This window comes from Castanea sativa, chromosome 9, assembly GCF_040712315.1.
Source record: "Castanea sativa cultivar Marrone di Chiusa Pesio chromosome 9, ASM4071231v1".
NCBI lineage: Eukaryota > Viridiplantae > Streptophyta > Magnoliopsida > Fagales > Fagaceae > Castanea > Castanea sativa.
In genome coordinates this window covers 26,829,498-26,843,198 of record NC_134021.1, presented here as the reverse complement: position 1 = coordinate 26,843,198, position 13,701 = coordinate 26,829,498, and the positions used below count along the sequence as shown (strand labels likewise).

At 34.4% G+C, this 13,701-nt stretch overlaps 1 protein-coding gene across 2 annotated transcripts; it reads left to right on the top strand.

Annotated features, from left to right (window-relative positions):
• Positions 1 to 3,057: 3,057 nt before the first annotated feature.
• LOC142611056 (uncharacterized) lies at positions 3,058 to 5,119 on the top strand. Of its 2 annotated transcripts, XM_075783071.1 has the most exons (4): positions 3,058 to 3,088; positions 4,083 to 4,236; positions 4,310 to 4,686; positions 4,762 to 5,119. In XM_075783071.1, exons 2-4 carry the CDS (start codon positions 4,206 to 4,208, stop codon positions 4,852 to 4,854), a joined length of 501 nt encoding a protein of 166 aa, XP_075639186.1. In that variant the 5' UTR covers positions 3,058 to 3,088; positions 4,083 to 4,205; the 3' UTR covers positions 4,855 to 5,119. The 2 variants fall into 2 exon arrangements, with proteins under 2 accessions (XP_075639186.1, XP_075639185.1); XM_075783070.1 differs by lacking the exon at positions 3,058 to 3,088 and having other exon boundaries at positions 3,290 to 4,236.
• The last annotated feature ends 8,582 nt before the right edge of the window (positions 5,120 to 13,701 follow it).

Sequence of the window (13,701 nt, the reverse complement as noted above, 5' to 3'; positions counted from 1 at the left end):
CCATGCATGGCATACTTATTATTATTTTTTTTCACTTATTTTCAGTCATTTTCTCCTTCCATTCAAATGGCTTTTCAAGTTCCCTACCTCTTTAATTTCACTTCTTATCCTTACTCACTCTAGAAACACAAATGATGTAAATATAATGGAGGAATGGGTTCCAAAACATTTGAAATGGCTGATTCTTTTTCGTACTCTATTTATAGATTTGCATATGTTTTTTCCCTATTTCTTTATTACCTTATTTATTTATTTATTTATTTTTTTTGGGGAGAGAAACATTTTGGGAAGACTCATGGAGTAGTTAATATAATATATAGAGACACCACTTAACCCAAAAGACTTAAGTCCAACGGGTATAAGCTCAACAATGTTATATTAACCACTTTTTTTTTTCCCTCTTCATTAGTAGCCAATGTGTGAATTCACTACTTAACCAACCACACTACTTACATGTGAATATTTTAACAAATCTTTCCTTCCATGTGTGAGCCTTCTACCAAGTCACTTATGGCACTTCGATTAGTCTCCCCCTTGAACGGAAGCATTTTTCTTAACAATTCAAGGGTCATGCATTACCATCATCAATAGTGTGCCCTTTTACTGAACCATGCTTGGGGTGGACATAGGAGTCTTCTTTACACAACTATAGGAGTCACAAATATAACATATTGGGGAGAGAAACACCTTGAGGAGAATTTTTGAGTAGTTAATATAACATATAGAGACTCTATTTAATCAAAAAGGCTTAAGCCTAGTGGGTATGAGTTTAACTATGTTATATTAAGTTATTAACCGCTCATTCTTTTATTAATATCCAATGTGAGACTTTACTACTTAACCAACCATAATACTCACGTGAATATTCCAACAATTTTCATTCATCTTGGCTCATAGATTTCTTTCTTATTTTTTATTGAATGGGTTCTAAATTATATATCACCTTGACCACTTCTACTACAAGGGCACGAAGAAAATCAAAGTCTTTGAAATGTGGTTTTGCTGGATTTTGGTTCCTAAGTAGTTATTTCAATGTCTTTTTATTTTCTTTGATCAATATATTTTTATTTGTTTTATGATATTTGATAAAGAGAAAAATTGGATTTTAAAAATGTTTGTATTAGGAATAAATTACCAATTTCTGGCTTTCTTGATGATGCACAAAATTCTGTAAATAAAAATTATTTATGTATAAATATTTTTCTTATCTTACCTTTTGAGTTCTTGAAAAAATTTGATTTGATTTTTCATTTTGATGATGAATTGTTTTTTCAATTATGTGTATATATGAATCACCTCTTGCGTAACACAACTTAGCGACTAATATTAAAGATCTAGATTAAAAAGTGAATAAAAGAGAGAGTGGGCAGGGGTTTAGAATCTTACACATTCTGAGGTGCACAACTCTTAAAACTTTCCAGCATTATTACTTTTTTAAATTCCCAACTTTATTTCTTTTTTCTTTTTAATAATTTAATAATGGTCCAATTAATGGGTACCCTTAAGGAAAATTAATGGACTATTTTAGAAAAGTCTTAATACAACTTTTATGGGAATATTAAAGAGCAGTCAAAAAAATTAGTTTTTTTTTTTTTTTCCATAAAAAGGTTTTTTTTTTTAATTTTTAATTTTTTTAAACCAATAACTTTAAGGCATCGGTTAACTTTTCCTATTTGATAATTGGAATGAGAAAATTTGAATTTTAAATATCTCTATTGAAAATATTAGGTATTAATTGAGCACTGGAGCTGCAAAACTATTGTCAATTGCCAACTTTATTTCAATTGATATTCAACCACTTAATTCATTATTGCTACATGCAACGTTGATGGACAAAAAATTGCACACACACCTTGACTTCAATTATCAATTTCCATAGATTGAGGAACATGGTTTTATTTAAAAGGGATTTGGAACTGGATTGGTCGAAGATTGGCTCATGTCAATCTCTTCATACATCAGCTCCCTCTTTTTGACTCATCCCATTAGTGATTAGTCTTGTTAATGATATCTTACTTTCATGAATACTGAGAAAGAGCTCTAAAGCTGGGGCCAACTCTATCCTTACCCCAAAAGTCATTAGTGGCATCTAAAACGAAAGAGCTACTGGGTGATCTGTTGTTCTTTGTATGGATATATATATATATATATATATATATATATGGTCTAATGGTATTTTTATCTTGGGTTTCAATGTTGAGCTAGACAATGAGATGACCTTTTTATTTTATTTTTATGTAAATTTATCTCCAACTTCCAAATTCTAGTGAAGGAAGATTCGATCTTGATGATGCAGAAAATTCTCAGTTGAACTCCTCGTCTATATGGATGGACGAGTTTAGTACAACAGCCGTGAGATCTTGCAAAAAAAAGATAAGTTTCTTAGAGCACACCGGTGTGGTGTATGCCAAAGGGCCTCCAACAAGCTAGTTAGTAAGATTAGAGCTTAACTATACGGAGGAACTGCTATTTGGCTAGAGAATTGTAGTGAATATGTTGCATTTGAGTTGCATCCCTTTGTTTTGGCTGTTTGTGCCTTTTTATAGGTCTTTGCTCCTCATTATGGGGATAAATGCTGACGTTAATGGTCTTGTATTCATTGGGAATAAATGCTGTGGTGTTATAGGATTTAATGTCTATTTGCTCGTTGGTCCGTCCGTTACGCTATTGCTTGTCTGTCAAGTGAGTTATTTTCCTACGTCATTAATGGGAAGCTCCTTTAATGCTGATCCATAAGATGGACATAAGTAATTTAACTCTTCTTTGGTCGTCTCATGGAAAATGTTGATTTTTCTCCTCTTTAGTTGCCCCTCTATTACTATCATCGTATTTATAGACGCGGCTGGAATATGAAAGGTCAAATTGCTTTGACTTCTGTACTCGTTTATTGCGATGGACATCTTGAGTCTTGTTGTGACACGTGTAGGTTTGGATGTGCTAGAGCAATTTCTTGGGTTTCCCGTGCACGATTTTTGGGGATTTTTATTTCCTTCCTTCTTTGTTTTGTCTTCATTTTTTTTTTTGCTTCTTATCATTTTCCTTTTCTTCCAAGATTTCCTCTTCTCCCTTTGTGGTGCCTTGATTTTTGGTAAATCTCTCTCAACCTTTTTCTCTTTTCTGAGTTTTTTATTTTTATTTTTTTTATGGTTGATTATTCTTCTGTGAGGCTTGATTGCCCCTCGGTCTCTTTCTTTCTTCTTCATTTGCATCATCTTCTTTCTTCTGTGGGCAGAACTTAACCAGAGGTTGGTGTCTTTGTTGGGGGGGGGGGGGGGACTGTTCTTACCAGTTCATTCTTCTTTCTCTTTATCCCTTAGTTTGTAGTTCTCAGCTTCCAAATATGTTAGCTTTAAATGAGAGTATCCACTCGAGCGACCTTGATACCGATTTGTCTTCAAGTGACGAATCTGGAGCTCCTGAGGTTTCTTCTTTGCCGAGGCCTTTCAAGGCTCTTGAGATAGTTTGTACACTTAAGGATAAGGATGTAATTAGGATTAAGGACAAATTTCAGTTACCTTCTTTTGTACATATTAGGATACAAATTAAGACGGAGATGCGTGCTCATCCTTCCCTAAAGAAGTATGCTTCTACAAGGTTGTCTTTTCTAGTGGGTTACGTTTCCCTGTCCATCCATTCATTAGAGAGCTTCTGCTTCGTTTGAACATAACTTCTACTCAACTCGTCCCTAACTCATGGAGGACGGTTATTTGTTGCATGGTATTATGTCTCTCTACCAATGACAGTGATATTATTCGAGTGGATGAGTTTCTCCATTTGTATCGTTTGAGACTGTCCATGCACCCTGGTTATTGGGAGTTCAAGACTTGGGATGCGATATCTAGGCTAGTTTTTGATTCATCATCTTCTCTTTGTGAGTGGAAGAAGAGCTTTTTCTTTGTTTCTAGTGACGGCTAGGAGGTCACTCCAAATAAAGATCTGGATGATGCTTCTAAGTTGATTCATCAATGGGGAGTGCCAATGTCTGGTGCCTTTTTTTCTTTTCTTTTCCTCTTTACTTTTTTGTTGATAAGTATTGATCTTCATTGTTTCACATGGCAATCAATACACAACCCCATTTGAAGAAGTGGCATCATGGTTTTTTGGAGAAGGTCAATGAATTCGTTGACAGTGTAGCTTATTTCGACGAGCTGATATCTCCCAATTCCCTTTATTTGCACTTCCTTGGTCCTGAGCTGTTTACACACATGTTGAAACGTCCAGAGACAAAAAAGAAGAGTAAGCTTACTTCTCATTGTGTATTCTCTTTATGACTTTTCCTTTTGTATGTTGACTAGTCTTTTCCTTATAGAAATGGCCACTAGCTTTAGCAAGAAGAAGTTGGTTGAGATGAAGGAGAAGAAGGACAAGAGTATTCCTGAGGAGGGAGGCTTTATTTCAAAGAGATATCGTCATGAAAAGAAGGCGAAGAACAGGGTTATTGAGAAGCTTGAGGTGGTACTACAACTTGCTGTCCCTTCATCTCCTCATCCACGCTCCCTTTCATTGTCTCTTGAGGTTCTTCCTTCTAGTGGTGGATGGAAGAAGAAGTTAGTTGGGGATTTTTGGATGGATGCATATTTTGTTGTGGACAAAGCTCATAAGGTCATCTCTATTGACGACCTGAAAGCCTTGATGTCCAAACCCTCTAATGAGCTGATGTCTTCCCATATTCATAGAGTTATGCAAGTATGCTGATACCTTCTTCTATGGTTCTTTTCATGGTTTCTAGCTACTTTTAATCTGGACTTACATAATTTGTAGGTGCTTGGGGAATCTCTATACCTTTTTGGGAAGTACTTGGATTATGAGGAGAAGTATGTCTTGGCTCAGTCAAAGGTGGAGGGTCTCTTCTGAGAATACCTTTTTGGTGGAGTAAGTGACAAAGCTTACAACTAATCTAGTTAAGGATTAGGATCCTCTATCTGTGCTAGAGAAGGATTTGAAGATAGAGAAGGCCTTTTTGTTAGGATTTGTGCCCTTAAATCCTATTGTATAATGCTATGTATGATATTATGTATGACATCATGTATGACATGATGTATGACTTAATATTGTTATTGATAAAGTTATTTTATTATTATATAAAATAATGGTAATATGAATATGGGACATTATCATATAGTCCATGAGATGCATTGTATGTGATTTATGTGAAAAGTCACAGAAGATATAAATCACAAGTTCTTTGTAAACTCAGAATTTATAGTTCGTAGTCGGTGATGAAATTGGGCATTTCATTTGCGAAGACTATAACGTATCAACTAAGATGGTTTGTCTTGATCATGGAAGTGGAGACTTCTAGTTGATATGTTTTAAGAGTTAAGACATATTAAACAGGACCGCTGTGAGATTTATTATTCTCCAAAAGACTGTCAAATGAATAATAAATCTCACGACTTCTATTTGCATGAACTCTTAATCCTGAGAGAATAATGGACTTGATCATGAGGTATAGGTTACTTTGATATATCAGGAGTGAGATCTAAAGTGACGGTCAAAACCTCAATATGTTGGGCAGCCACATTTAGTGTTGATGGAACATATATTTTCAAGATGGAATTCATAGTCTCTCGATGGAGATATAAAATATTCCCTTGAGATAAGTTTAATGGGTTCAATTATTCAGAGAGTTAGGCCTAACCACTTTAGTAAGAAATTACTAAAGTATATATTTATGAAATTGGATTTCATAAATATATAATGAATAACTTTAAAGAATTAAACCGGATACCCAAGGATAAGATGTAGTAATTTACAAAGTGGCAGTCTACATTTATGACTTTGTGTTACTACGAATATTTTATGAAGGGGTTGCATGTATAATAAAGTCTTGGGATATAATTTATTAATAAGGCTTAGAGTGCAATTATATTTATATAGTGGTATTAAATATAATTAATGGTAACTTTGGACTTGTCAAGAGTTGACGAGAAAGCCCAAGGCCTATTGGAACTAGTGTCTTATTGGTCCCTTTTGGTCCCATTCCAAGCCACACACTAAAGCCCAATTGGAAAGGCCCAATAGGCCAGCCCAATTAGATAATCAATTAGTTATAAAGGGAGAAACATACAGAATTTTCATTTGTGAAATAAAAGGAAATAAGAAACGGTGTGTGAGTGAGTGTGAGACACACTTTCATTCTCCCTTTGAAAACTGATTGAGAGACCACACATCTTGGGCGTAAAGTGGAATTGGAGTGAAGATTAAAAGTGTTTCCAAGTGCTTCTAATCTTTGTTTTGAATTTCCCCATACCAAGGTACGCCATCTTGTTCTTAAATTCTGAAATTTACATAGTGTACATTATCAATCATGAATGAAATAGATCCTTATTTGTTGCTTCTGCTATGTGTTTTGTATGAGATACAAGACCAGAATTTTTCCTTTCACTTTTGTGCTCTCAAGGATAAGCAGTTGGAGGTGGCTCTTGGCAAGATTGAGGAAGCTTAAACCCAAGCCGTGGCAGATTTTAAGAAGTTGGACGAGTATGATGACAAGTTGTGTGCTCTTTACGTGGAATGCTTTGATCTCGTTCGTGCATATGTGAAAAAGCATTACCTTGAGATTGATTTGTCCGCCTTAGACATTGAAAAAGTGGAAAGAGAAATTGTTGTTGACCAGGCTATGGTGGCTCAAGCAAACAATGCGGTTGATGAAGAGGCTAAGGCTCCTATTAACAATCCTGTTGGCCCTGTTGATCCTGTTCAACCTTGATACTTTTTCTTGATATGTAAATGGGCCCTTATGTTTTGGGGCAACGTTATAAACACAATTTATTTTTAGGCACGTATGTTTTGGGCAAAGAACAATGCTTTAGTAATACTTTTTATTTTTATTTATTTTTTTTATACATTGTGTGTGAACAATGCTTTTATTTTCATCATGTTTGAACAATGCTTTCTTTATATCAAATGTGCTTGTTATCATATATTTGATGATGCTTAAGTTGTATTTTGCATTGTGTGTTTGACGATAACACTTTGTATAATGTATGAACGACTTTTTAGTCTGTTTGACTTGAATGTGTATTAACGATGTTAATTTGTATCGTGTATAAATGATCATTAGTCTCTTTTGGACATTGTTTGTAATCATGTATTAATGATGTTATCGTGTATAAAAAATGGTAATTTGTATCTTGTATGAATGATGGTGGGTCTCTTATTGGACTTGATTTATTATTGTGTATGAACGATGTAGTTGTTAGGATTAGTGCCCTTAAATCCTATTGTATGATGTTATGTATGATATTATGTATGACATAATGTGTGACTTAATATTGTGATTGATAAATTTGTTTTATTATAATCAAAAATAATGGTAACATGTATATGGGACATTATCATAGTTAGGATTAGTGCCCTTAAATCCTATTGTATGATACTATGTATGTTATTATGTATGACTTAATATTGTGATTAATAAAGTTGTTTTATTATAATCTAAAATAATGATAACATGAATATTCGGACATTATCATATAGTCCATGAGATGCATAGTATGTGATTTAGTCACAAAAGATATAAGTCACAAGTTCTTTGTAAACTCAGAATTTTAGTTCATAGTCGGTGATGAAATTGGGCGTTTCATGTGCGAAGACTATAACATATCAACTAAGATGATTTGTCTTGATCATAGAAGTGGAGACTTCTAGTTGATGTGTTGATATGTTTTAAGAGTTAAGACATATTAAATTAGACCGCTGTGAGATTTATTATTCTCCTAACGACTGTCAATTGAATAATAAATCTCACGACTTCTATTTGCATGAACTCTTAATCCTGAGAGGATAATGGACTTGATCATGAAATGTAAGTTACTTTGATATATCAGGAGTGAGATCTGAAGGAAAAATTATGGTTTTGTATCTCATACAAAACACAAAGCGGAAGCAACAAACAAGGATCTATTTCATTCATGATTGATAACGTGCACAATGTAAATTTCAGAATTTAAGAACAAGATAGCGTACCTTGGTGTGGAGAAATTCAAAATAAAGATTAGAAGCACTTGGGAACACTTTTAATCTTCACTCCAATTCCACTTTACGCCCAAGATGTGTAGTCTCTCAATCAGTTTTTCAAAGGGAGAATGAAAGTGTGTCTCACACTCTCTCACACACCGTTTCTTTTTCTTTTCTAATCTCTTCTAATAAAAATTCTGTATGTTTCTCTCTTTATAACTAACTGATTATCTAATTGGGCTGGTCTATTGGGCCTTTCCAATTGGGCTTTAGTGTGTGGCTTGGAGTGGGACCAAAAGGGACCAATAAGACACTAGCTCCAATGGGCCTTGGGCTTTTCCGTCAACTCTTGACAAGTCCAAAGTTACCATTAATTATATTTAATACCACTATATAAATATAATTGCACTCTAGGCCTTATTAATAAATTATATCCCAAGACTTTATTATACACGTAACCCCTTCATAAAATATTCGTAGTAACACAAAGTCATAAATGTAGACTGCCACTTTGTAAATTACTACATCTTATCCTTGAGTACCCGATTTAATTCTTTAAAGTTATTCATTATATATTTATGAAATCCAATTTCATAAATATATACTTTAGTAATTTCTTACTAAAGTGGTTAGGCCTAACTCTCTGAATAACTGAAACCATTAAATTTATCTCAAGGGAATATTTTATATCTCCATCAAGAGACTATGAATTCCATCTTGAGAATATATGTTCCATCAACACTAAATGTGGCTGCCCAACATACTGAGGTTTTGACCGTCACTTCAGATCTCACTCCTGATATATCAAAGCAACCTACACTTCATGATCAAGTCCATTATTCTCTCAGGATTAAGAGTTCATGCAAATAGAAGTTGTGAGATTTATTATTCATTTGACAGTTATTAGGAGAATAATAAATCTCACAGCGGTCCTGTTCAATATGTCTTAACTCTTAAAACATATCAACAAATCAACTAGAAGTCCCACTTCCATGATCAAGACAAATCATCTTAGTTGACACGTTATAGTCTTCACAGATGAAATGCCCAATTTCATCACCGACTACGAACTATAAATTCTGAGTTTACAAAGAACTTGTGATTTACATCTTCTGTGACTTTTCACATAAATCACATACAATGCATCTCATGGACTATATGATAATGTCCCATATTCATGTTACCATTATTTTAGATAATAATAAAATAACTTTATCAATCACAATATTAAGTCATACATCATGTCATACATAATGTCATACATAATATCATACATAGTATCATACAATAGGATTTAAGGGCACTAATCCTAACAAGATCTAAGGTAACGGTTAAAACCTCAGTATGTTGGGCAGCCACATTTAATGTTGATGAAACATGTATTCTCAAGATGGAATTCATAGTCTCTTAACGGAGATATAAAATATTCCCTTGAGATAAGTTTAATGGGTTCAGTTATTCAGAGAGTTAGGCCTAACCACTTTGGTAAGAAGTTATTAAAGTATATATTTATGAGATTGGATTTCATAAATATATGTTGAATAACTTTAAAGGATTAAACCGGGTATTCAAGGATAAGATGTAGTAATTTACAAAGTGGCAGTCTATATTCATGACTTTGTATTACTACGAATATTTTATGAAGGGGTTGCATGTACAATAAAGTTTTGGAATATAATTTATAAATAAGGCCTAGAGTGCAATTATATTTATATAGTGGTATTAAATATAATTAATGGTAACTTTGGATTTGTCAAGAGTTGACAGAAAAGCCCAAGGCCCATTGGAACTAATGTCTTATTGGTCCCTTTTGGTCCCACTCCAAGCCACACACTTAAGCTCAATTGGAAAGGCCTAAAAGGCCAGCCCAATTAGAGAATCAGTTAGATACAAATGGAGAAACATACAGAATTTTCTGTAGAGAATTTTTGCAAGAGAACACTATTGTGAAATGGTGTGTGTGTGAGAGTGAGACACTCTAACATTCTCCCTTGAGAACTGATTGAGAGACCACACATCTTGGGCGTTAATGGAATTGGAGTGAAGATTGAAAGTGTTCCCGAGAACTTCTGATCTTTGGTTTTGAATTTCATCGCTCCAAGGTACGCTCTCTTGTTATTGAATTATGAAACTTACATAGTGCATGTTATTAATTGTGAATGAAATAGATCCGTTAATTTTTCGTTGCGTATGTTTTGTATGAGATACAAACCACGATTGATCCTACAATTGGTATCAGAGCGGTCTTCAATTTCCTTTTTGTATAACATGTTTTGTGAGTTTTAGAATCAAGAATGATAGTTTCATGATGTTAGAAAGTTATGCAATTGTTTTTCTACTTGGTTGATTGAAACTATGGTTTGATAAAAACTAATATTGATGTTATGATGTTGTTTAAATTTGAATTTGAGTATGTTAAATTGAATTTTAAGGCTATAACATCAATAGAATTTAGTTTTGATATCAATCTTTGTCTATCATGTTCATATGATGGTTGTTTGTTCATGAAAAACCGTTGAAAACGTTTTAGGAAAAATTCTGGAAATTCGAAGTTCACAAGTTTCGATCGATCGAAAATTGTTTTCAATCGATCGAGTGAATTGGTGGCCATTCTACTTGATTCGATTGATACCCGATTGCTAGTCGATCGATGTTTGGTACAAAATCCCACGGATTCCTCGTGTGTGGATTTAGGTTCTACTAATCATATCTGCAATTCTTTGCAGGGGTTTTAGGAGACCAGAAAGCTGAGTGAAAGGGAATTGTTTCTTACTTTGGCTGATGGGAGCAGAATTTCGGTTGAAGCTGTTGGTGTTGTTAATATGTGCTTTGAGTCTAGGGTTTTAATATTAAAGGACTGTCTTTATGTACCTAATGTTCGTAGGAATTTAATTTCTGCAACTTATTTAGGTAAACATGGATATTGTGTTATCCTAAAGGATAATGTTGTAATAAAGAATGATAAAATGTTTATCTGTTCTGGCAATATTGTGGATGGTCTTTATATTTTAATTCCTGATAAGCATGAATTACATAATTCTGAATTAGATAGTAGCTCTTATGTAAAATCATTAAAGAGAAAGTTTCCTTCTACAAATGGTGCATATCTTTGGCACTTGCGTTTGGGTCATATTAATTCAAATAGGATTCAAAGACTAATCAAAGATGGAGTTTTACAACCTATGGACTTTGATGAATTTCTCGTTTGCGAATCTTGTTTGGAAGGTAAAATGACCAAACGACCTTTTAACGCAAAAGGTAGAAGAGCCCAAGAGTTGCTTGAATTAGTTCATACAGATGTATGTGGTCCTATGTCAACCCAAGCAAAAGGAGGTTATGAGTATTTCATCACTTATACGGATGATTATTCAAGATATGTTTATGTGTACCTAATCTGATGGAAGTCTGAAGCTTTTGAAAAGTTCAAAGAGTTTAGGGCTGAAGTTGAGAATCAATTGGGTAAACACATAAAGGCCATTCGATCTGATCAAGGTGGCGAATACCTTCTTAGGGATTTCAAGGATTACCTAATTCAAAATGGGATTGTATCCCAATTGACTGCACCTAGAACTCTACAACAAAATGGTGTAGCGGAGAGAAGAATAGGACTTTTTTGGAAATGGTTAGGTCCATGATGAGTTACTCAACTTTACCAATTTCTTTTTGGGGGTATGCCTTAGATATAGCAATGCATCTATTGAATTTAGTTCCATCAAAATCTATTCCCAAAACACCTATGGAATTGTAGAGTGGGCGTAAGCCTAGCATGAAATATCTCCACATTTGGGGTTGTCCAGCACATGTATTAAAAGGGAAGCCTGATAAATTGGAACCAAAATTGGAAGTGTGTTTGCTTGTGGGTTATCCAAAAGAAACTAGGGGTTATTTATTCTATAGTCGTAAGGATAACAAAGTTTTTGTTAGTACAAATGCTAATTTTTTGGAAAATGACTATATAAATAATTTTACTCATAGAAGTAGAGTTGTATTGGCTGAAATGAATGAGTCTGTAAATAAACAACCATTGGATGAAACTAAGGATGATGTGGCTGTATTAGATACACCATAAGACATTACTTATGAGATGGCTAATACACAGATGCCTCATTGTAGTGGGAGAATTGTTCGGCCTCCTATAAGATTCATAGGTTTGGGAGAAACTTATGAAGTTATCTCAGAAGAGGTTGAATTGGATCCTTACACTTATGAAGAGGCAATAAATTATATAGATGCACATCATTGGGTCAATGCTATGAAATCTGAATTGGATTCCATGTATTCCAATCAAGTTTGGGATCTCTGTAGAGGTGCCTAATAGCATTAAACCTGTTGGTTACAAATGGGTTTACAAGAGGAAAAGAGGGATAGATGGAAATGTTGAAACCTTTAAAGCAAGGCTAGTGGCGAAAAGGTATACACAAAAAGAAGGTATTGATTATGATGAAACTCTTTTTCTAGTAGCCATGCTTAAATCTATCAGAATTCTCTTATCCATTGCTGCTCATTATGATTATTGTTAGGACATATGTGTTTCACTTGTTCAGAACATATGTCGTTCATTATTTATGTAATTGGCTAATCCTTTATCAAAACGCACTTTACTTGTAATTGGGTAGATTTAGGATATGGTTAATACTTCAAGAAACAAGGTTTCAAGATCAAGTGTTAAAGCCATGCAAGTCTGTCCAAGAAACAAGCTTAGAAGTGCTCTTCATTAAAGCTCGACAGCTGCATCTATCGAGCTTTAAGAAGCTGTTCTAGCCTCGAGGCTCAACAGCTGCTTGACAGCACCTCGACAATTGTAGTTGTCGAGATTTAAGAAAAACAGATTCTAAGTTCTGTTTTGATTCTAATCCGTGGATGTGTCTTTGGGTCTTCTTTTCTCCTAACCTTGACATATAAGAGGATTATTCTAAGGGCCGTCAAGGGGTGGCAAGTTTCACAAGCATTGAGAAATCCTTGTTCATGCAAATTGTAACTTGAGACAAAGTTCTTGCCCTAGTTCATCTCTCTTGTGAAGAAGTTGCTGTGTCTTTACACTGTTGGGTTTTGTAACTGAACATCTTATTGATCTTCATCGTGTGGATGAATTGAAGAACTTTGCAGCCAACAATCTTCTCTAGTTGGTGATTGAAGTCACGTACTAGGATTCGCGCAATTGGTTAGTCACATACTTGGGAGCCGTGCATTGAAAGGAGAAACTGTCACTACAGAACAAGTCTAATTGGGTATTGGGGTAAGGGTTCAACTGTAGGTTGGTAAGGTACTTGAGATTCCTTTACTTGTAACCGCTTGTTGTGATAATAGTGGAGTTTCGGGAGTGGTGACCTTAAAATCACCCGGTGGGGTTTTTGTCGTGTAGGTTTTCCCCATTCGTAAACAAATCACCGTGTGATTTATTTTCCGCTGCATACTTTAGTTTATTGGTGATTTGTTTGTGCTATCACGCGTTTGTATGTTAATTTGATTAATTAATAACTTGGCCAATTAATCAATTAATCCATCACAAGGGGTCAATACGTTTTTGGCCTATCAATTATGAAATTTGGCAAATAGATGTCAAGACTGCATTTCTCAATGGCAATTTTGAAGAGGAAATCTATATGATGCAACCGGAAGGTTTCACAGCAAAGAACCAAGATCATATGGTTTGCAAGTTGAAAAGACATCAGATTTGAACATCAGATTTGATCAGGCAATCAAATCATTTGGTTTTGAACAAAATCTTGATGAACTATG